The sequence below is a fragment of the Xenia sp. Carnegie-2017 genome, unplaced genomic scaffold, assembly GCF_021976095.1.
Source record: "Xenia sp. Carnegie-2017 unplaced genomic scaffold, XeniaSp_v1 HiC_scaffold_1, whole genome shotgun sequence".
Taxonomy (NCBI): Eukaryota; Metazoa; Cnidaria; class Anthozoa; order Malacalcyonacea; family Xeniidae; genus Xenia; species Xenia sp. Carnegie-2017.
This window is the reverse complement of record NW_025813402.1, coordinates 9,126,625-9,151,697: the sequence shown is the minus strand read 5'-3', so window position 1 is coordinate 9,151,697 and position 25,073 is coordinate 9,126,625. Positions and strand designations below refer to the sequence as shown.

At 37.0% G+C, this 25,073-nt stretch overlaps 1 protein-coding gene across 2 annotated transcripts; it reads left to right on the top strand.

Annotated features, from left to right (window-relative positions):
* Nucleotides 1-437: 437 nt before the first annotated feature.
* Nucleotides 438-24,658, top strand: LOC124436491 (terminal uridylyltransferase 7-like). Of its 2 annotated transcripts, none has more exons than XM_046986431.1 (22): nt 438-828; nt 2,983-3,148; nt 5,740-5,828; nt 6,940-6,991; nt 8,022-8,091; nt 8,735-8,771; nt 8,970-9,059; nt 9,166-9,291; nt 10,011-10,070; nt 10,412-10,473; nt 11,944-12,053; nt 12,155-12,202; nt 12,605-12,679; nt 12,805-12,863; nt 13,711-14,266; nt 15,112-15,198; nt 16,083-16,432; nt 17,530-17,721; nt 18,676-18,847; nt 20,111-20,704; nt 21,468-22,696; nt 23,029-24,658. In XM_046986431.1, exons 1-22 carry the CDS (start codon nt 667-669, stop codon nt 23,359-23,361), a joined length of 4,719 nt encoding a protein of 1,572 aa, XP_046842387.1. In that variant the 5' UTR covers nt 438-666; the 3' UTR covers nt 23,362-24,658. The 2 variants fall into 2 exon arrangements, with proteins under 2 accessions (XP_046842387.1, XP_046842379.1); XM_046986423.1 differs by having other exon boundaries at nt 12,802-12,863.
* The last annotated feature ends 415 nt before the right edge of the window (nt 24,659-25,073 follow it).

Here is a 25,073-nt window from a genome sequence, read left to right as displayed (position 1 = left end):
TGCACATGCTCGAGAGTTCTCACAAACGTCTCCGAGGTTTGCATAAGCCTGTGCAAACACGAAAAACATCTTTTATTTCTTTCATAAAATAACAATAATGCGAAAAAGACAAACATTTAAATTTTTCCTTTAAAATGTATTCATGATCTATTTGCAAATTCTCTTTGACTGATTGATTGTTATGATTTTATTTGATTGGTTGAGCTCAGATGTGTTTTGCACAGGCTAATGCAAACATGGCTCTAGACCAATCACCGCAGGCGTTTTATTGTTTTTATTTTATAAAGTTCAATGCTCACAGACGATGATAATTCAAGTATCCATGACAATCGTTTTTTAAAATTAGTACATTTGAATATCATACAGTTAGTTTTAATTACATAAAGTAATGAAAAGTCGCTTACAAATTTTCAATTTTGCCGGATTTTTTATGCGAATCGGGTGTTATTATTCAAAGTATGTTTCTTGGAATCGTGTATTCGCCTCGGCGAGTCAATGTCAACAGCAATTGTAGAAATGTAGGCCATTCACTCGTTTAGAGAAAGTGAAAGTTGTATTTTCGTTGAAAATATTTTCAATGGCAAAGCACTCGAGCTTCCTGTTGCATTGAAATGTTTATTTTGACCATTTGACGTATTGCATCGCAGGCAGAGTACATTTAGCGCGATGAATAGCAAGGTCCCACAAGATGACATGAAAAAGACCAACGGAGTTGGAAATAGGAAATCAAAATCTGACAACAACAAGGAAACTCGTCTCGGACAAGCTGCACAGAAAAAGAAAAATAAGTCTAGCGGGAAAAAATCTCAGAAGAAACGCGTTAGACTGGTAAGATATTACTACGAAATGTGTGTGTTTAATCTTTATGATTAGACTTTGATCAATGCTGTGTGTTATTACGATATGTATCTTTCATTGTATTCGTTTTGAATCGAATGGATTTCTCGGTAATTTACAGACCTGCAATTTTCGAGAATCTTTTGCTCGCTTTTGCTCAAAAAAATGATGAGGATGGTGTTACAATTTCTCAGGCAATTTTTGGTGTGGTGAGAAACTTGCCTTTGCAAATCAGCAATCACCCTCAGGCCAAACTGGAAAGTTTGTATAGTGCAAGATTTTGTTGAAAATGTAATGCTTTCAAATCTTCTATGTCCTGCATTTGCAGTTTACAAACTTTCTAGTCTTGTCCTTCCACTTTTGGTCATAGCCAGCCTGCTATTTCTTCTATGCTAAAATGCATTGACCACACTGCAAAAACTTAACATTGGATTAGTAAAACCTTTGGTTTAGATGTGCTATTGAGTGCTTTTAACCAGGGCAATCACCATTATTTGCCTATGAACCAAGTCAAGGAATATGGTGGCCTTGATTTAATTGATGCAGTTTTCTGTTTTAAAAAAGGCAAAAGTTGATCAGTAAAATTGCACTTAAAGATATGTGCAAATGCTCTCAACATGTTGACTCAACATGTACTCTACATTGTAGACTCAACATGTTCAGAGCATTTGCACACCCTTTGAGGAGTGATGAGTAGCATTGAGCAATGGACCTGCTCAAAATTTCCGCTCTATAGCGCTCAACACTTTGTACTGTGGTCATCAAAGCATCCGTCAATATTGTTTAGTGCATTTGAACAACACACTCAACAATGTTGAGCAAAAGCATGTGCACTGTGCAGCATGTATTGTTCTAATTTAGTTGGATACTGAACAATATATGTAGCTGTATACATGCAATTGCAAAGCGCAGTGAAATATTTTATCACATGATCCTACAGGTCTCATCACATGATCCTACAGGTTTCATCACACGATCCTCTTTGTTGTCATATTAAGGCTCAATATGTTGAGAGCATTTGCTCACATAGCTTACCATCACTCAAAACATGCTAAACAATGTTGAGCACATTTTGAAAGTGTTTGCAGGTAGCTTTAGTTGAACTAAATATGGCACATGTACATTTGATATGTGTAATTCTATTCATATTATTTATTTATAAGGAAATTATCATAATTAGTTGTTTTTCCAATGATTGAACATGTATATTTTTATTTACAATTACATACATACATTTCTGTCTGAGGGAGTAAGGTGTAGCTAAATGCATTAGATTATAGATATGTAGCTTAATAAAAAATAGATTCAGGTAAAATTGCTTTAAATCAGATGGTTGAGGTGGCCAACTCATTTGGCCTAGTAACAAAGTTGTCAAAAGTCAAGATGCAAGTGCATGCCCATTTTGAAGTGATAATTGTGTATTTTCTATTTGTTTCAATTGCCAAAACAATAACTTTCAATAAGCAAGACGTTAAGGATTGAAAATTGCCATCTAGCATGTAGATATTTGAATAAATCAGTTATAACAGTACAAGCAACAGCTCTAGTAGCTTTGGGCCTGTTGATGCAACTGATCAAGTTCATTCTCATGCTAAATTGTCGCTTTTCATGTAGAGTTGTTACTCTTTGCTCATTGTAATCGTTTAGCTTTTGCTGTTTACACACTCAGTTACACCGAGGACGGATTTTCGTATTTTTTGCCAGGGAGGTGCTAAAAATTTTAGGGGGATTAGCTGGTAAGGAAGTGAGATAGTAGGGTCTAGATCAGGGGTGGGCAACTTCTCCAGTCGGCGGACCAGATTTAGGAAAATAAAGTTATTGGTGGGGCCGGACTATTACATGAATAATATTCAATGGTCGGATATTGTCGGCGGGCCAGTCAAAATCCCTTCAGGGGCCGGCCCGTGGGCCGTATGTTGCCCACACCTGGTCTAGATTTTAGAGGCGGTTTAGTGGAGCAGCAACCGAAGGTAGTTTAGATTTTTTTGATTGTTTTGCCAAAAACTGAGGGAGTTGAGATGTTTCCCAGAGGAGTGAACAATTTATTTAGTGTGCTGATTTGTGATATTTGGGGGATTCTCCCCCCTCTGTGCCCCCCGCCCCCCTCAGAAAATCTGCCCGCAATATCTTTTGCGATTATTACAGGAAACAATTTTGAGCGTCTTGCCAACTCCTTGCCCCAGTCAGCTGGCCAGTTTGAGCGCGTTCTTGACAAGAATATCCGTGAACTATGGAATGTCCGAGCAAGACTTGCACCGTCGATGTCGGGTTTTTCATAACGTCAAAAACTTGTTGGACGAAAGAATTATAGGTAACACTGTCGGCATTGTTGTTGGCATAAAATGAATGAAATGATTATATGATTGATCCGTGCCTGTATATTTGGGGGTTTTTTTACAAACAGTTGCGAAAATTAGCGGTGAGCCCGCACGGTCTAAAGTGATTGTGAGAACTGTCTTTGGTAATTTTTTTATTTATTTTGACCCAATTGCTCAAAAATCCTGGTTGGTGAATACTGGCAAATTTTATAATTTTCTGAGTGTACGTGCGTAAATTCTTTGACGTAGTTCGCAATCAGTTTCAGGCACTTGCAGGTAGTGCGGCTACTTGGGATCACAACCTATGAATTAATCATCCCTGAAAGGGCTTTCCAGGATCAATGCTCTAAAATACCTAATAACTGAGCACTGGCCTAGCCTCCTGCTTCACTCACCTCAAAAAAAAAGATTTTGGAAGAAACGAGCAACGGTAATATGCTGAAGTTTAGTTACATGCGTAATGAAGGAATCGTAGGAACCTAGGAAGCGTACCTAGGAACATCTAGTGATGCACGAGTTTCATAATTTAGGGTTCCTAGGTACGTAGCCCCGCTACCTGCAAGCAGTGCTGTAGTGGAAGGGGGGCTCAGGAATTCTTGCTAAAATTCTTTATTAAGTTAGAGGGCTCAGCCCTCCCTTAATTTTTCAAAATTGCATAATTTTATATTGTGCCGCATTTATTTAAATGATTCACCTCCAACAAGTTTATGATTTTGTTATTTTATGCTGACAGCAAATTGTACCTTGACCTGATAAAGCTTTTGTGACATGTAAATTAGACAATTTGCCTTCAGTCCTTTCCAAATTTACATATCATAAAATTATTTTTGATATGTTTAAGAGTTTAGCGTTGAAACTTTGAAAGTGGCATTCTGGCAAAATTTGCTTTTCTTCCTACTTCAGTACTTTTTTCCCTGCTAGTTTATGACAATGACAAAGAGCCTCCCTTCTCAAAACGTTTGCAATACACTCCTGCCTGTGAGTGCCTGAACTAATTGCTAACCGTAGTCAAAAGAAACGATGCACGCTTAAGTGGTAATAAGAAGTAAAAGTTACTACACACTGCCACTTCAGATCACTCAGGGCTAACCGCAATTTTTTCCCGGCTGTCTACCAAAAAGGCAATTAAACAGGAGTGTAGTGACGCAATTAAAAGCAGTTAACGGGGCTAAACTTTGGGGGCTGGCTATGCCAGTGAAAACGAGGTCTTCAAAAAAGAAATAACTGACTGACGTCATTGTGCACATGCAACGCCGCATGCGCACAAATTCTGCTACATTAACTCAACTATAATGTACACTATATTTCTAAAAAAGTGAAATGAGTATTCCTTAGTTGGTGGATTCTTAACTGTGCAAAATGTAGCGTACGAAAATGCTTGGCAAAGTATTTTCATGCTTGGTACAAAAATATCTAGTATTCATAGCTTGCTGTGCTTTTTAAAAGTTCTGCAGTTCTATCATAGTACATGGGAATGCCTTTTTTCCATCTGCACTGTTGCATTTTCACGCTTTTTGAAGTCCGCCTTATCCAGACGTTGTAACCTTTAAGGCTTGTTTCAAACGTCGAACTTTACATGCACCGAACGCATTAAAGAGAAAAGAAAATGAGATGAACTTCCTCATTATCTTTTGTTCTCAATACGTTCGGTTCATGACTTCATTTAACTTCGACGTTTGAACTAGGCCTTTTTTGTTATAGAGAACTTATTGGAATTGGTAAGGGCTAACCGTGGGTAAGGGTTTGGGTTGAGGAAATCCTCGTACTTTGTGCTTTAATCTCCCCTATATCGCGATTTGTTGTTATTCCGAGCTATGTTTATTAATGTTGCAAAATATACAGGGTTTTTTCCAACCTTAAAATAGTCTAGAAACCAAGAGCTAACGTTCTGCTTTGGCCAATTACCAAAGATCACCTTTTATGTTCAAAGTTATTTTGTTCTTTTTGTCTTAACACTGAGGAAAATATTGAAGCCAGCCTTTTTTAGTTGTGGTTTTCTTTATAAATCAGAAGACACGACTTGTAATCAATGGTATATTTGGTGATGAAGTTTGCGCATGCGTTAGATACTTATTTAGCTCACCGTGTGCCATTGTATTAGTGCAAGGTATATATTTTGTGCTGGAGCTTTCCCAAGCGACTGAATTTTCGCCACTCACAATACTGCAAAGTTTTATTGGGGGGTAAATAGTTATTATAGTATTATTCAAAGGATAGTGCAAAGTTTAAGTTTTTGGAGGGTTCTTCCAGCGCTTTGGTTGAACCCCATATGTAATATATCGTACGAAGAAACGTAGTGAAAAGCACTGAGATGGGTGAAATATTGGTGACCGCCGGTGAACGGTTTCTCAATATAAAAGATATTGCGAATCCGTTTTAAGAATCCAAAAATCCGTTTCGAGAATTTAACAGATAATTATTAAAATTTTTAGTGATGAATGAAAAAGAACATAGAGGTCACAGTTAGACTTCACAATCGTAGTCTCTTTCGAGTACCTTTTTAGACGTATTTAACTTCTTCCCCAAATTATGGAATCTGGAAAGTCGTCAAAACACTGTGCTGAGCCTCGTTTTATATCACCAGGTAGCCATCTTCGATTGTTTGGATCGTCGAAGACCGGCCTTGGTTTGAAGACAAGTGACATCAATATTTACGTGACAGAGAATAGCGAGGTAAAGTCAATTTTGTGAAATATATTTCATGCTTTTACAAATCTTGCATCTTACAAAAGTCTGAAAAGCGTTAAGAATAGCGTCTTTACGGAATAGCCTTAATACATCTAAGCCTTAGGCTCGTGAAAAACTCTTTTCATGTTTTGGTAACTTTTTCAAAAGTACGGAACATGTGCTATCTCTGTCTCTAAACTATTATATGTTAATTAATATATTAGTAATGATATTAAAGTAAATGGTTTGAACCCAGGAGTATCGTTAAATGAAAAGTAGCTAAACGTAGCTGAATTCGTCATAAAAAGTAGCTAAATATGACTATCCAACTCACTGGTGTAGCTATTTAATCCGGCATTTTTGTTCCGAAAATGAACTAGCAACTTTTGTTCGCAAATCATCGAAATGACAAAAAACGAACCTACTCAAACAAAATTCAAACATAGTTTTCCTTCTCAACAGACCCAAGCATCAAAACAGGTTTGACAAACTTTGTACGAAAAATATAGCGGACTCTGAAGATGTAAAGTTTACAGTGAAGATGTAAAGTTTGTTGCATCAATGAGTTGGTTAGTCGCATTTAGCTACTTTTCATGATGAATTGTTGTGTATTCGATAGCTTTGCTAAAAAACGAAGTGCTTGTTTACTTTTGCCATCACTCTTCACAAATATTTGAAACTGAAATACCATTACAATCATATCCTTTCGGACCTAGCATAGATACAAAGAGCTGGTATTAAGCAAGGGATAACAGTTTTTTTAAGGTTTTAAAGATGGTCTCAAAAGAAAAGAGGTACGATTTGAACTGGACAATTAATAAAATAAAACTTTAATTTGGAGATAGCGAAGTGTAATTTTTGTAATAGCTAGCTATAATTTTCTCGTCTTTTTTCATGGCCCGTGTGCCACCGGCCTCGAAAGTTTTAAATGCCATTTCAAAAGTTGTTATAGCGCCTGTCAACTTTTAGATTCATAAAGTTATGCAGGGCTTTTTGACTAGTTCTGACTGATTCAACCACGAGAATATATGATAATATAGTTCATGCGAACCGCATGGTTGGATCAACAGATTTTGGCGTATAATTTTGCGCACTCATGTATACTTTGGTTTCGTAGGAAACCGTACCGAATATTTTCATCGCTATTTTGAATGTTCTTAAAAGCTCTGGTAAGTTTTAAAGTCTTTCACAGTAATCTTTATTTCAATGCTCACGCTCCCCGTTCGCATTTGCCACCTCAGTTTAAAAAAACAGTAAGGTTTTGTTTTCTGTCTTTTGTTGCAAAGGAAAACCTTAAGGGGGTTGATGAGGAAATTTTCATTTTCTTTTGACTTACTAAAGAGAGGGAGGTATTCTTGCTTGTGCGTGCATGTTTGCGAAAACGTAGCAGATGATCTCCATTTTATTGCTTTCAAATTTTGATGAATATTTTCAAAAAATTTATCGTTTCGTTCAAATTGTTGTGTGACCCCTTGGTGTAACTACTAAGGGCTCAGACTGGGTGAATTGCGCGGGGGCGTTGCAGTCTAGAATATACTGTAGAAGAACCAACATTTTGCTTACTAATATTAAACGTAAATTAAAAATTGAAGTTTTAACGTTGTGTAGACGGCCGGTGTATTTAGTCAAGCAATGTAAATTTTCAGTTGAACAATCTATGTGATAGAAAAAGATTTCAAAAGAAATGTATATTGCCAATGTTTTGAAAATTGCGCAGCGCGACTAGACCTGCAGGCCGTTTACGCTACAGTTTGTGACTTCTCATTACTCTCAGACAATTACCTACTCGAAGATTCAAAAGATAGCCTCGAGGGTTTTCTTTGTACTTCATAAACAAACATTACGGCTAGCGGGCTGATTACATGAGCCCGGTAGCCGGGATTCAGCCAAGCGTTAAATGATTTTGGCAAATGGAAACGATTCAATATTTAATCATCAGATAAATCTTCTCAAACAATTTCACAATATTCTGATTTAATTACGTCTCAAAACATTTAAAGTTGAAACAACCAATTTTCCATAATTTGAGAATTACAACCGGAGTGACGTGTGTGGTGCTTCGCAAACAGTTGTAATTTTTAACCTTGAAGTTTTGGCTCCTTTCAATCCCTTGAAATCATCGGGCTAGCTCGCTATCCGGGCCAGCTCGCCTACATATAATCAGGCCCTAGTCTCGTAAGATTTGTTTTCAATTTTTAGATCAATGTTGTGAAATAAAAGAGGAATTTGAATCCGCATTGCCTGCGATCAATTTTAAAGATACCGTCAGGTAGGCATCGCTCCACGATTTTCCTCCTGAAAGGAGGCGACCTTTCTCTGAAACGTAATTTAAGATGGGCATTTCAACAGTGGTAGGGCATGCCTGTCTCTTTAGTAATTCTAAGCAAATATTTCTGGGATCACTTGCTACCGAAGCAAACATATGGAAGCAAACAATAAAATAGAAAAGAATCTTCGTACAAACCAGGAGGAACGTACAAACGGAAGTTGATCATTGGGGAGGGAGCTATATTCATATGTTCATATGTCATAATCGCAATTGATTTCAATGAAAATTAATGAAAGTAGAACATGCATGTATTAATATCCCCCACCCCACCCCCCACCACCAATCATCGATCTTTCGCGGTCCTTGTGTATCCCTGTGTCCATATAAAGAATAACGGTTCTCCCATGGTAGCATTAATATATTATGATTATGAATATCTATTAAACTAGTTTGATCTGCACTATATTTTAATATTACAAAGTATTAATAATCTTTAAACTACTCAACGAGTGGGCCAACATGTTACAGTTAGAATGTGGAGTTTTAGAACTGTAATTATAAAATTAACTTGCCATTTTTTTCGAAAAACTACAAACCGTGCGAATTTTTGTTTTTGATCTGTTTAATTTTTTCATTCCTATAGTGGACTATGGTGCAGAATAAGCACGGGTACCAATGTCGTAAGTGAAATGATAATCTGTAATGATCAATAAGAACAATGACCGTTTCTCCCCGCTCATCCAAAGGAATCTGGTGACATCGAATTCGCCATCCTTTTTGCAGTCCATTAATTATGCAATTGAGATGGTCAAAGACATTGCACGTACATGTGTGTAAGTGCTCTACGCTGATCTGCGCATGTGCATTTTATCATGCAGGGTTATAACACCACGTCGCTGCTCAATCTATATGGCGAATTGGACGGACGCGCCAAAATTCTCTGTCATTGTTTTCGACTTTGGGCAAAGGTAAGAAACTTTTGTATAAATAAACTATATATTGTTCATATTTGGCCTTCCTTTGTTCGAACGTTTTTTTCGTTCTAACAATTTATTCAACTGTATTTTCGTTCAGGTTTGTAAAGTTGATCGTCAGGAAATGGGGCTGCTGCCATCATACTCCTTCATTTTGATGGTCATTCATTATCTGCAGCAAGTTGAACCACCAGTTCTACCAGTCGTTCACGAGTTGAAACTAAAGGTGATAAAAACGATCCAATGAAAACCGAGTGAAGCGAGGTCCGTGTCTTGCTTCAATGCTAATTGACTTGTAACATTATTGGAGGCTCCACAACGAAGCTTTATGTTCAAAAAGCCCAAATCTAAATTCCTAAAAAAGTTAAGAATTTGTTGATTTTAGCTGTTGAACAAGGTACTCTCCGGAAATAACGAAATTTTATAGCATATCCACATATGAGATCGCATTTTCTGACTAGGCTGATTTTTTAGATGAAGTTAATCATTCATTGACTCAAACATTCCATGTTATAGACACCCTGCATGTTGTCCATTTTTGGTTGGCAACGTTTATGACGAATATTGCAATGATTGCTTGCAGTAAAGTTGCGTTTAGCAAACATTTCACGAGTGTTTTTTTGAAAATTTGATAAACGAAACAAAATGTCTAATTATTAAAACCTAGAGCCGGTTTTATGAAGCCTGGTTAGTGCCGAATTCGTTAGATAGGAATTTTTCGTCTGTTTCAATTGCCTCGTATGGGAAACAGCTAAGATCTTAGCTGGACAATCGACGCAATAGAGCATTGATTCAAAGATACCTAGTTTCATTTTCGAGTAGTCATCTTTTTCTTGAATTCGAAGATGTTTGTGGATGGTTAGGTAGCACCATTTGGCTTTTGCGCAACTGGCGTTAGAACAGCAATGTTCGACAAAATCAACAATTGTTTGTTTTTTTTTTCAGATTGACGATGATCCTATTGGATATTTTGATGAGAAATATGGTGATCGTTTGAAAATCATCGTGAGTTTAAGCATTCACATAATAAGTGCATTGTTGAAAGCCCTATATATGCTTGCATGACAACAACGTCTGAACTGACCGCGTGGAGATTGCTGGGAACTGTAGAAGCAGTTGCTAAGTAGAAAGTCGCTGTGTCGTATTTAGTCGCACATGTCTTCTCTTCCATATAACCATTGGAAACTGAGTTGTTTTACACGATTGTTGAAATGAATGGTAGTTTTTCTTTACTGCACGTCGTGAATTGATGTTTCCCCGGTCTAAAGCGATTGCGTGTAACCATGTTTTCGTTCAGTCCAGAAAATTCAATCTTACATTTTTTTGTTTTTTTTTTTCAATGGCAGAGAAGCAGTTGGAAGTCAAGAAACGAGATGAATGTCGGAGAACTGTGGCTTGGACTGCTTAGGTTTGTGATGGAAGTCATAAAGGATTATTTGAGTTGTTTCATTCCTTTGACCGACTTGCTTTCACAAGGAGGGAATTTTTTGTGTGACACGTCTTCTAAAGAAAGGAAGATTTGAGCTATAGATGCAGAGAGCAGTTTGATTGTAATTGAAGACAAACTAGATAGTTAGCAGTATAGAATGCCAAACGAAAAGCTACCTGCAGCAAACAAATGGTCATACCAGTAGAAAAACAACCGCATAGCTACCAGTAGAATACCAAACGTAGTTACCAGTAGATTACCAACCGCATAGCTACCAGAAGAATACCAAACGTAGTTACCAGTAGATTACCAACCGCATAGCTACCAGTAGAATACCAAACGTAGTTACCAGTAGATAACCAACCGCATAGCTACCGGTAGAATACCAAACGTAGTTACCAGTAGATTACCAACCGCATAGCTACCAGTAGAATACCAAACGTAGTTACCAGTAGATAACCAACCGCATAGCTACCAGTAGAATACCAAACGTAGTTACCAGTAGATTACCAACCGCATAGCTACCAGTAGAATACCAAACGTAGTTACCAGTAGATTACCAACCGCATAGCTACTAGTAGAATACTAAACGTAGTTACCAATAGAAAACCGAACGGATAACTACTCTGTGGCGGATTAAGGGTTAGTCAAAATAAATTACTGCAGCTCATGTTGGCATTTATTTACATTTCTAAACTACTAAAAAACTACTAAAAAACTACTAAAAAACTAAAAATAAATTACTGCCGCTCATGTTGGCATTTGTTTACATTTCTAAACTACTAAAAAACTACTAAAAAAACTACTAAAAAACTAAAAATAAATTACTGCCGCTCATGTTGGCATTTGTTTACATTTCTAAACTACTAAAAAACTACTAAAAAACTAAAAATAAATTACTGCCGCTCATGTTGGCATTTGTTTACATTTCTAAAACCCTTAGAGGCATATCCATTCGTGAAATTATATTCTTTAGAAATTCAAAACCAATAGTGTTTTTCTGAAAGTACTTTGAATTTGAATTAAGGAGCTATGATTTATTTCGACTAACGCTGGATCCGCTACTCTACTTACCAGTAGAATACCAACTGCACAGCTACCAGTAGAATACCAAACGTGACCACTAGTATGAAACCAATTGTATAGTTGTTGGTGGAAAATCAAATGGTTAGCTACCAGTGGAATACCTATCAAAAGATCTCCAGTTAAATGCTCATTTATGCAACGAAAGGCATTAACATTTTTCCTTGTAGATTTTCATTCACGTTTTCTGCATTTATTAACATTTATTAACATTTATCAACGCTTATTAATATTAACTTATTAACATTTATCAATCATTGTCTGAAATCGAGTACATCCTGATATTGGCAACCATAGAGCAATTGTTTACAATATTATTACTACAACATCGTAACCTTGCACGTTTTGATTGAACATATATTTTAGATTTTATTCTGACTACGAGAAAAACGAAGTCAATGTTATCAATATTCGACAGACGAGGCGACTACCACGATCGGAGTTATCGTGGGGCAGAAAGAAGTTCGCCATTGAAGGTTGGTATTGTCAAATACCGCTGATACAACAAGTCGACATCTCTGACAACTTAATGTGGATTGTTCCAACTATTGTCCGTGTATATTTTTCTTCATTGTAGACCCCTTTAGTAGAAAAAATGTGGCAATGTTGCTGGCGAATAGTGAGGGTAATGTCACTTGTAAAAGAAAAATACTTTTCTTTGTCTTTTTGCTTGTGACTTATTCTTTTGATTGTGTGAATATTTATTGCATGTGATTTCGTCTTTTGACTGTGTGAATATTTAATGCATGTGATTTTGTCTTTTGATTGTGTGAATATTTATTGCATGTGATTTCGTCTTTTGATTGTGTGAATATTTATTGCATGTGATTTTGTCTTTTGATTGTGTGAGTATTTATTGCATGTGATTTCTTTTGATTGTGAGGATATTTATGGCATGATTGGTCAACTTTTTTCGAAACGACACTCTGTGAAATGAACTTTCATCATTGGGATTTAGTCCCAGCGCCACGAATTTAGCCAAATGACATTTATGAAGCGAGACAATTCATGTTTCCTTTTCACGTAGCTTATCAATTTATCGTGGAGCATTTGAGAGTTGCGCTGTTGTACTTTGGTCGACACCCAAACGACAAGAATTCGGGTAATTTTACGTCAGTCAGTGTGTCATTGTACATTTGTATACATGTGCAGCTTGCCCTTTATGAAGTGGCCTGTATGAAAATGGGCTGTAGAAAAAGGAGAAAAAAATGGTTTTTTTTCTAGCAGAACTACAGTTGAAAGCAAATGCTGCAACAGATGGCAAGGAAGTCTTAGCCAAAACATCTGTGAGTTGTCATCTGATTGTCGTTTGAAATTCGTTGGTAACCACAACACTACATGTTCGTAGATTTTGGTCGTCCAGGTTATAGCTCAGTCCAAAGAAGGAGTTGTGGTATATTATTGTTGAATGACGTTGAACAGTGGTCATCTTCAGAATAAAGATGACTGCAGTCACCTGAACGATGAACATCTACAAACATGTAGCGATACCAACGGGTTTGAACCATTCACTGTAATCACAACACGATTCATTATTATTTCAACGAGAACATCAGATAATAATGAACGAATGGGTACATGTGCGTTTATATCGAGAAAACTCTAATACTTTGTCGACTTTTGGGAGGGTTATCTTCATGTGGGAGTTTTTATTCAGCTATCCATGAAACCCCGTAAAGTATTTGTTAAATTTGAATGCCGGTTTTATAGCTAATATAGCTTCATTTACGTGTAAGTAGTAACTTTGCATCGGGTCAAAACGCTGATCTATCATTAGATCTCACCTGCGCAATAGTCACGTATTTTTCTCTCGTGAATATTTAATTTGGATTTGTTAATGAAATTTATAAAGGTCAAATGACGAGTTAAAACCAGGTTTACCGGGTTGCATTACTCGAAAGGCCACCTAGGTTTGTTAGTCCTCGCGTAAAAAGAAATTCATTATCCTCGTGAATTTGACACAGAAATAGATGTAACCGAGCTCCATTTTCATTAAACGAGTACATTGCAGCGTCGATTCATTAAGCATCTCCTTTTGGTAAGGTTTCAGGGTCGGGTAGAAACGCCAAGGCAGTGCACCAAGGGCTGATTTGCTTGGATGGCGAAAAAGTGAATAACGTTTTCTTTGTTCAGACTCAAAGATCAACAGACAAATGTGGTGTGGGGAAGAAATCTAAAGACCCAAAACCTGAACACAAGCCTGGTGAGGACGCCATCGACACTCCACTCGATGAAGACGATGATTGTGTTGATGGCGATTGTGGTGACGAAACCTTTACCGAAGGTCGCAACGAACTTGCTCTTCAGTGGAGCGTCGATAGCCTAACTGATCATGGCAATGATGACGATCTTGTCAGCGGTATTTTTGCGATTGATACCATCAATGACAGTGAAATAACCGTTAACTCTGATGATGATACAGTGAATACCAGCGAAGTGAAAGAAACTAACGATGCGAATTCTTGCATTACATTGAGGAATCACGATGGACCAGCCGGAAATGTCGACAACGGAACAGACTGGCCGAATGCTGAATACCTATTTGATGAGTCCGTACTTCGGAAAGGAGAAGTGTTGAATGTTGTTGGGAATCTTACCGAGGAAGATGTCACGAGGACGTTGGAACCATTGCCGCCGTTTCCTCGATGGTTTGAGGATATTTTAACCAACGTCTGTTTATGCTGTAAAGGTGTGTTGTTATTAATGTGGAATTTAAGTGAAAAGGATGCTTGATGTAGTCGTGTGACTATTTCAAAAATTTTCAAATACCAATTTGAAAAGTAATATTTCGAATTTGTTACAAGTTCATCATCAGACTATAGTACTTATATTACTTAAAGCTGTCGGCAGGTAAACAATTGTTTATTCTATCTATCAACAATATAATTAACTATTTCTTGTTCTGATCAAACTTTACCTAAAAGCTCGTCCATAAATAGTGAGTTTTAAGTAATCACTTATGTTCTTTTCGACTTCATATTGCAACAGGAAAACTGTACCACATTCGGTAGCTAAGAAATTTAAAAATGCTGTATCACTCAGTCTCTTATTCGATCTCACAGTGTAATTCTGTTGCAATATTCCATCGTTTGATCTTGAATTATAATGAAATGAATTTTTAATGTTAACGAGTTTGCGTGAACATAGAAGAGAAACCATTCTCAAAAGCATTCGTTTGAGTTCACATAGGTTTTTTAAAAAGTTATTTACGGTAATATTTATCGCATTTACATTACATTTGATTCTATTACATTATCTAGGTGCATCTACACACTCTAACTTAACTAGAACCCAGTGTAATGTGATTGGAGAAGATGTAGTTTGATCGTTATTATTATTATTCATATTATTATTATTATATTTTTTTTAAACACTGATTTTAGTCATATTTGATTTAGTTTTTTTAACATTTATATTTGTAATAGATAATAATGATCATAATAAAATACGTTTTCAATCATAATAATAATTATTATTATTATTATTATTATTATTATTGTTATTATTATTATTATTATTATTATTATTTCTTAGACGATTATGGCATAACTGATGAAGACGTGAAGCGAAGAACTCATTTTCTCCGAAGATTAGAAAATCATATCAGGAGAAATATTCCTGGTAAGTTTGCGTTAATTGTTGAGTCGCTTCTCAGGCAGAGTTTCGAGAAAGGGAATATGGGATAAGATGCAACGGGAAGTACATATGAAGCAACAAGAAAGAGAGGCTTAATGTAGAACACCGTTCTTGATCCTAGAGAAAGAAAAATCAAGTTTGTTTTTTGTTAATTAAAAATAACGACAGTTACTTTCTGGGACAGCATCACTGTACACGTTTAATAGGAGGAGGTAAAAATATTGATGCACTTACACAACCTAATATTCTGTCATTTTTGTGTGCCTCAAAAACTGCTGTACATGGTTGGCCGAACGCGCAAAAAATCACCCCGAGACTCATTATTTAATTTAACTAACTATACAACAATATAATATTAAAAAAAACTGCGAAACTAATTATATTAATTTTACTATTCATTGATATTTACACGTATCATCAACTCCACATGCATCCAATCTCGCGAATCCAATCAATAATATCATGCTTTATGCCCATGACTTTTTATGCTCGAATTCTTTTTGAGGTTTTTGATGTCCCATTCACGCAATCAGTATAACGTTGCATTGCTTACTGAGTCGCCGCAACATTTCAGAATTTCAAATCTTAAGCACTTGGCAATGATGTATTGGCCAATGATCAGTTAATTCAATTTCCTACTAGTTGGAATGTGACGTCATAGGTTTGATAAAACTGAGGTCAAACTAATTTCATTATCTTTAGAATAAAAAAGATTGTAGATGAACTGTTTAAGGAAATCTACTCGCACTTTAAACGTTTCAGTCCAATACAAACACAATTAAAATATCAATTTCATACGACACTTTAGTGTTCTGACAGTAACGTGAGAACTGTAGCTAGACTTCATCTCTGGTTTTCTTGAACTGCAGATGCCAAACTCCATCTATTTGGTTCCTCTTGTAACGGCTTCGGGTTTACAGTCAGCGACATGGACGTTTGCATGACCTTGGAAGGAAAAGCTAAAACTGACATTGACTCCATACATTACATCAGAAGACTTGCGTCGATCCTTCGCGATAATCGCGACTATTCGAATGTCATCACTATTACAGGAGCCAAGGTTCCCATTGTAAAATTTGCACTCCAACCAGCGCGCCTCGAGGCAGATATTAGCATGTATAATGAAGTTGCCCTGTGGAACACGAGGTTGTTGTCCACATACGTGCAAATTGATCCTCGTGTGCGTATTCTTGGATGTGCGCTGAAGGTCTTCGTGAAGGTAAGACTGATCCCTTGTGGTATGTATATTTATTTTATTGTCGTCACATCTGAGAGAATGAATAGTTCAGAGAGAATGATGATTCAGAGCGAGTGATACTTTGAGAGAGTGGTAATTTAAAGATCATGATAAATTAGAGAGCATTGTATTTTGAAGTCGAGTGTATTTTGGAGATAACGTTACTTTGGAGAGAATGATGTTTTTGAGAAAATGATACTTTGGAGAATATGAATTTTGGAGGAGAATTATATATTGGAGAAAATGATACTTTGGGAGAATGATACTTTGAAGGGAAGGACATTTTGGAGAGAGTGGTTCTAGGAGAAAATGGTAATTTGGAGATCGTGATAATTTAGAAAGAATTGTATCTTGGAGTCGATTGTATTTTCGAGATAAGATACCTGGATAGAATGATACTATGGAGAGAATGTTTTGGAGAGAATAAGACATTGGAGAGAACAATACTTTTGAAAAATGATACTTTGGGAGAATGATTCTTTGGAGTGAATGTTTTGGAGAGAGCAATACTTTTGAAAAAATAATACTTTGGGGAGAATGATTCTTTGGAGTGAATGATACTTTAGAGAGAATGATACTTTTGAAAAATAATACTTTGTGGAGAATGATACTTTAGAGATCATGATACTTTGGAGATCATGTTACTCGGGAGAAAATGATACTTTGGAGAAAACGATGCTTTGATTGGAGAGTAGGAAACTTTGGCGAGAATGTATTTTGGAAATAATGATACTTTAAAGGGATTTTGATACATTGAAGCGAAAGATATTATGGATAGGACACTTTGAAGAGAATGGTAATTTTGCGGAAATGATATTTCGAGAGTTCTTCTAATTGCACTACAGAGAGAGGGAGTAAACAGTTGATGCTAAATAATTGTAACGCGCTCACGTGACCTTATGTAACAAATGAATAGTTACCGACGAGCATTTTTGACTCACAAGTATGTTACTGTGCAGGCTTCGTTGATTGATTGCGTGAGTTCTCCCACAAAAATATAGGAAGCGATTGTTTTCGATGATAAAAACAGTTCGTACCTTTGCCTGATTAACGTGACGTAATCATTTTGTTCTTTTCAGCTTTGTGACATTGGTGATGCGTCAAAAGGAAGCTTGTCTTCCTACGCTTACATCCTCATGTTGTTGCATTATCTGCAACAACGTGAGCCGCCCGTGATTCCCGTACTACAAGAGCTCCACGATACTCCCCAACAGCCGAAGTTTGTGGTGGAGGGTCACAATTGTTGGTTTTATGGCAATCTTCATGGCCTGGTATGTATTTACTTGAAGAGATAACTAAATAGTTCTTGGTACCAATGCGTAGCCATCTCTATGTTTGTAAAGGAGCATGCTCTTACCAATGATTTACAACCCAATCCTCAAGAAGTCTAAATACCGTGTCAAGGTGAAGCAAGGACGCCATCTCCGAAAGGTGGCAAGACTCAAAATAAAAAAATAAGCTAAAAGAAAGCTTAAAAACCCATTCCTATCAAGCATTTTAAAAATTAAATGTAGAGTATCCACTTTGTAACTGTATATCAACTCAGAAAAATTAGATATCAATGTTAAATGTCTTCAGTTTTGCCACTTTTCAAGATGGTGGCTTGCCTCACATGTAACCTTAGAATTTTGGCGCAGTCATAAATCTAGTACATTGGTTTCTAGGTCATTGGTTCTTACTATTTATTTGAATTGTTACTTAAACATATTTTCGAAGGATATAAACAATTCAATAAAAATACTGCTAACTACGAAAATAGCTCGACAACTGAGAAACGTCGTATTTAAAGCTTATCTAAAGAGAATTGAATATTTATTGTCTATGGTTTTGAAAAATTTCTACAAAGTGGCGCTCACTTGTTGTAGTTTCATAAAGTTGTGACTAAATTACAATCAGTATATGCAATCAAAAACTGAATTTTTTTTTGAAAGTCACTTCCAGTCCTTTTCTGATTTCTCACCAAGTACGGCACGAATGTATGTTCTTCATGCTGGAAAGCGCTTTTTTTGTTCAGTGAAATGTCATTTTTATGTTACAAAATTTGCTTTTTCAACCTTTGAGAGGCCACTATATTCTGCTAGGGATTTTTTAGCATTGAAAATGATGTGAATTTTTTATTTTGTAGCGCTTTCACTTTGTAAAGAAGCTTTCATTCCAAGCTCTACTCTATACAAACGTACTCTGCTGTACCTTACTTCATCATAGATTTCCTTTTTCTGTTTTAGAAGAAAAAGTGGACCTGTAAAAACGATGAAAGTTGTGGCCTTCTTTGGCTCGGGTTTCTTCGCTACTACACGGAAGAGTTCGACTACCGTCGCAATGTCGTGTGTGTGCGGCATTTGAAAACGTTGACCAAGTTTGAGAAAATGTGGAACGGAAGACAAATTTGTATTGAAGGTAGGAACCCACAAATCATGCATGCTCAACACAGACGCCCGAATTCTAGAAAGTTCACACTCGCTCACATTCTTTAAGTGGAATATAAAGATCACCGCTTCTATAATTATTCAAAGACAACACTTTCACTCCGCCGATGGCTTGATTTGAAATGTTTTAACAGAAATCTTGCCATCAACGGAGGAATGAATTTTACTAATGATTAGTTGAAGCGCAATTTTTATGTTGCGCACTGTGAGTGTGAGCTTTAGAGTACGGGCAAGAGTTGTGCGGTGAGTTATAGCATATTGAATAGATGTACAAGTGCGTTGAACCGAAGCATTTATCGCACCCCCCTGATTTGCAGTGGCGAAGCCTGCCGGATCTTATACTCCTACGATGCAAATTTTCCAGCAAAATTATTATTTCTTTAGGAAATTTATTCCATCCGTTGTTTTTCCAGTGATGGAACACAAAAATATTTGCATCGCAGGAGTAAAAACGGGCTGGCTTTCTTTGCTGCTGATTTACCGGAAACGGATATTGTGTGTGTGCTTTTGATTATATAGTAGTGTAACTTCGCCATCACTCCCTTTCACTCCCCTTCGGTAACGGCTTGTGATGTATAGTGAATGTTGAATGCTAAGTTTGCATCGCATTACCGTAACGTGGCTGAATTTAAATATGTTCTTCATGCATGTAGAAAATTTTTTTCCATGTCAAAGCAAAGTTTTCTGCAAAGGTTTACTATTCTTCATGTTCATGTAGCAGTGTTCTGATGAAAGAAGTTATGTTTTTCTTTGATATTGTGGTATGGGCGAGAGTCATGTTGCTTGCAAGTTTGGTCGTGTTATGTAAATATTTCGGAATTCTCTTACTGTAAAAATAATCGATTTAAGGCTAATGAAATTTGTGCATGACCAAATTATCGAGCTGGCTACGTCACTGATTATCGTACAAAAATCGCTTTGCTCTTCGGAAATTTATCTGCACGAGATTTCGATGTGGAAAACGCGCCTCCATTTGATGGACAGAATAGTATTTTCAGAGATAATGATGAACGAGAAATGTTTGAGAAATTTTGGTCGCTTTCATTCTCTCGGTGCCTCCAGCGTTTGAAATAGTGAGGACACTAACGTTAACGAAAATTTTCCATGTTTTTAAAGCAAGAAAAGATTTTAGTCAATTTTGACTTAATGCGTTTCCGGTGAAATTGTCTACTTATGGTAAAACCGAACTGACATCGAAGTCAACTTTTAAGTTGTCGATTTCTTTTTGACATAGATCCGTTCGTTTTGTCTCATAACCTTGGTGCCGGACTAAGTCTTGCCATGGTGAAGTTTATTCGTTCGACATTTGAAAGAGCGAGGGTACGGTTTGGAACAGCTCGCGATGATATACCTTGTGAAGTTTACGCGAGACAGAGCTTCTTTTTTGAACCTGAATATCACACGAATGGTCTGCTACCTCCGACCGATCGTAATTGCAAAATATGCGGTAAGATTGGCCACATCGCAAGGACATGTCCATTCAATAAGAAAGCGCAGCGTGGTAATGTTAAACAAAAGAAAAACGGAAAGGGTAATCAAAATAAAACTACAGGAACCAATGATCAGAAGAACGCTGAAAATGTCGACACAAAGAAGGAGACCGCTGACCCTATAAAAACCGACGAAGATGCGAAAGATGGCGAAGTCTTGAGAAGTGATGTGCTACAAAATAATATTGACAATAGAAAAGGAGAGAACAATAAAATTGAAAAAGTCGAGAACAATAAAATTGAAAAAGTCGAGATGGTTGTTGAAAAGAAGTCTTCATCAGCTACCCCGACACAAGATTGCATCGTTCAGAAACCATCCAACACAAGCTTTGAAAAAGGTACGTGTAGATCAATGAAATAAAAGATGTTTACTTGGAGACCTTGGGGAGAACTCGTGAGCTGATCACTGCAAGCCCGAGATCGAAGGTCGGGGGTTTCGCCCTCTCGAGAGCTTTCATAAACGTCTCCATGGTTTGCATAAAAGCCGGTGCGAACACGAAGAACATCTTTTATATCTTTTATAAAATAACAATAATGCGAGAAAAAAATTCAAAACAAACGTTTAAATTTTTCCTCAAAATTGATTTACTACTTCTCTTTGATTGATCGATTGATTTAATTTTTTAAGCTCAAATCTGTTTTGTACTAGCTGATGCTAGAAGGGCTATAGACCAATCAAAGATGCGTTTTCTTTTATTTTATAAAGGGAAATGATGCCATTTATTTCCTCTAGATTTTTCAAGAGGGTTGACTGTTCAGACGGGGGTTAGTCACTCTTAATATTTAAAAACATATTTATTCTGATTATCATTGTAATTTTTACGAAGTTTTATTCATCAGTAGTCAGTATATGAACGGTATCTTGTGGAGAAACTTTTAGTTTGGTGATTTTAATTCACAGGCTCGGTATGTTTGTGTCAATTTTTTGTTTGCGAAATACAAGAAATATATGAAAATTAGAATCGCTTTCTGATGTTTTTGAAATGCAGATTTACACATGAAATACATTATTACTTTTTTTCTTTCTACATTTGTTTAACTTTTTTTCTTTTTTACTTTTTTAAATTTTTAAACTTTCATTATTTTAACTTTTGTTTGTAGGTTTACAAGGTGGCATAAATGTGAGAAATAGCTCTCCAAAGCAAGCATTAACTACAACCGGCTTACCTCCACATCCGAATGCGCCCTTTTCACTTTCACCGTTCGGTCTATTTCCGACGCCGCTCCCCAATATGAATTGGTCTTACCAACCCCTCTCGCCTCCCGCGTCTCCTGCCAACGTCATGTCTCCCGGGAAATCAACGTCTCCTCTCGTTCAACGCCCGCCTCAGGCTGATATGACTGGCACATATCCTATACGCTTTGCCAGAATGCCACCTGCTTCGCTTATGCGATCACCTCCACCAGTTACGCATCAACTTCCCTCGGCAGACGTTGTTGGCGGATGTCAAACGCGAAATGACGTCATTCGATCTTTGCCAACTATGCAACTACCGCCTCCAGCCGTTCAACGTCTACCACAGTCTGAGGCTGTTACCAGATATCCTCTACATGTTGGCAATATTTTACCTACGTCACCTATGCGAGCAACAACAACAGTCATCCAGCGTCTACCTCACGCTGAAATGGGTTCCAGATTTCCCATGCACACATCATCTTTGCAAACGCCACCCCGTGGTACGCATCCATTACCCCAGGCTGACGACATTGATGGCGGAAGGCTGATTCTCGACAATAATTTGCCGTCTGTTAGACTTCCAAACTGCCAATCACCATCGAACAGAATTCCAGTATCTCCTGCAGTCGGAAGTCATGTGCGACAGTTGTTTGTCACCCCCAGCAATCCATTTCCTTTTAACTTTTTCCAAAGAAATCCTAACATGTTTTCAGTCAACTCACCACGGATGACAGGCCCCCTCTACGGTCAGCATATGGCCGCTCCGTCGTTCTCCCCTCCAGGAAGTAGAGCACCTCGTGTTATTTCGTGCCAGGAACTTGAAAATGGGATCAACGAATTGCGTCTAAGTGAACAATGTACAAATCTGCCGACTCAACAAATTCCACCAAGAATCAATATGGATTTTGAAAATTCGAGTTCAGTTAAGTCTTCTTTAGGCGACGCTCATCAGTCATTTATGTTTGGCGAAATGATGCAATGCAAAGAGACGATGCCTGTCACAACGAAGCTTCTTGGCGAAAGTCATAATTACAATGAACGAATCTCTGATGTGTCCTCTTCCAAATCAAAAGAAGATAATTGCAGTGAGGAAAATTGTGATTCCCATCCATCACGTATGGTTCAAAATTCCAGCAATGATTCTGCTATCACGGTAAATTAGTCATGTATTTTTGGATTCTGCATGGTTCTTGTCACGAGAGATATATCATTACAAAGATAAAAATATACTTCTCATTTGTATTTGTCATGAGAGATTTGTCTTTACAAAGACAAGATATAACTGTCATTTTTACTTGTCCTGAGAAATACATCTTTGCAAAAATAAAAATATACTTGTCATTTGTATAAGTCATGAGAGATCTATCATTACCATCACAAAAATATACTTCTCATTTTTATTTGTCATGAGAGATATATCATTACTATCACAAAAATATTCTTCTCATTTTTACTTTGCGCAAACAAGTTATTTTTTATCATTAGAGCACTCCAAATGATGTAAACAGCACTCCAAATGATATAAACAGCACTCCAAATGAGGTAAAAAGATCTCCAAATGATGTAAACAGCACTCCAAATGAGGTAAAAATCACTTCAAATGAGGTAAAAATCACTCCAAATGAGGTAAAAATCACTTCAAATGAGGTAAAAAGCACTCCAAATGATGTAAACAGCACTTCAAATGATGTAAACAGCACTCCAAACAAGGTAAAAAGCACTCCAAATGATGTAAACAGCACTCCAAATCAGGTAAAAAGCACTCCAAATCAGGTAAAAAGCACTCCAAATGAGGTAAAAGCACTCCAAATGAGGTAAACAGCACTCCAAATGAGGTGAATGCCCCTCATGACACAGAACCGGTCGTTTTCAACGGAGATGGAAAAAGAAGGCGACAGAGGAACCGAAGTCGTTCGAAAAGATCCAAGCAACATATAGATGAAGGCGTTTCTCCTGCTAAGGAAGTCACCGACAATTCATGTGATAGAAACCTTGACAGACCAGAAAAAGTAGGATCTTCACTACAGCCTTTGACTAAACAAGATGAAGTTTCTGAAAGTGGAACGGTTTCATTGAATAACTGCATCGATACAGAGGGCGTTGAACATGAGGAATTAAAAAACGTAAAAACAAACACAAATGAACACAAAAACAACGAACACAAGAGACATCTTGGACGTCAGTATAGAAAGATCTGGCACCAAAGACCTGACCAAACTAATCGAGCGTTGTCTGTAAATAAGTCGTCCTCCATAAAGAATGAGCAGCAAGTTTTCAAAATGACCAAAATAGAACAGCAGGAACAATCTAAGGTTGCCGAATGTGCTCGCATTTCTCAAAGAAATGAGTTTCAACATGGAATGAAAACAACAAACCGCGAATCGACCGTGAACAACGACATTTTGGTCAATGTTTGCGGTGAGCGACGCGAGGTCAGTGTAAAAAGTCCCATGTTGAATGATGGTCAAAAACAAAGGCAAAGACGTCGTAGGCGAAAACCAAGACAAGAAGTCAAAATGTTCGCAAGTGTAGATGCGTAATGACGTCGCAAGTGTAGATGCGTAGTGAGTGTATGAACATCATGTGACAGTAACGTCATTGTTACGTTGAATGACCTACTGACATCACTATATTCGTTGAGTGACATCATTGTGCTTTCTGTTCACAATTCACTGTAATACTTCTATGCTGTCATATTTAAGTCCGTTATTTGTACTCACCAAGAGCAATTTTATGGTTGTCATCGTGATACCTGAACGTCAACCTGGCCTTCTACATCTCTGTATATTGGTTGTAATGATTCACAATACTCCGAGAGGATTTTTAAAGGAACTAAATGGCAATTTCGATTGATTTTTAACCACAAACACGAGCGCATTTTACAGCCAACTTTTATATTTTGATTGTTTGCATAAATCGCCTTTTGACTTTTAATTCGTTTTGGTAAATTTTCGACATGTTTTAATGTACGCCATAAATATTAACAGTCTACCTTTGATCGATGGAAATTATGTATATTGTCTTATCGTTAATTGTGAATGCCAAATAACATCAATTCATGTATGTACACATTGTTCTTGTATTTAGTGCGAATATATGAAAAGTGAAAAATGAACTTTTTGTTTGAATTTTTCGATAATCAAAACGTATTGTTCTTTTGGCAGCAATGCAAAATAGCGATGGTTGAATTGTCGAATCTTTATCGAACTTCATCTTTATTGATTTTTGCAGTTTTCTCTATTCTTAGTTTGCTCTTATTTGCCTTATTCATCAACTCTTCGAAGCACTCTTGCCCTCTTTCCATTACATTTTTTGTTTACTTCAATACATTTGCATCCCTGTCCTTGACAACTCTAACCTGCTGTAAATCCTCTGCATCTGTGTTTCTTTTCCCTGCTAATCTGTACAAACCATTATTTCTTTTTCTGCTGTCCAACCGATCTGTACGCTCCATTTTTAACCTTTTCCTCTTGTATTTTTTCTCTATATTTCTGTTAACTCTTTAATCCCTGCTTTATCCCACATCTTCC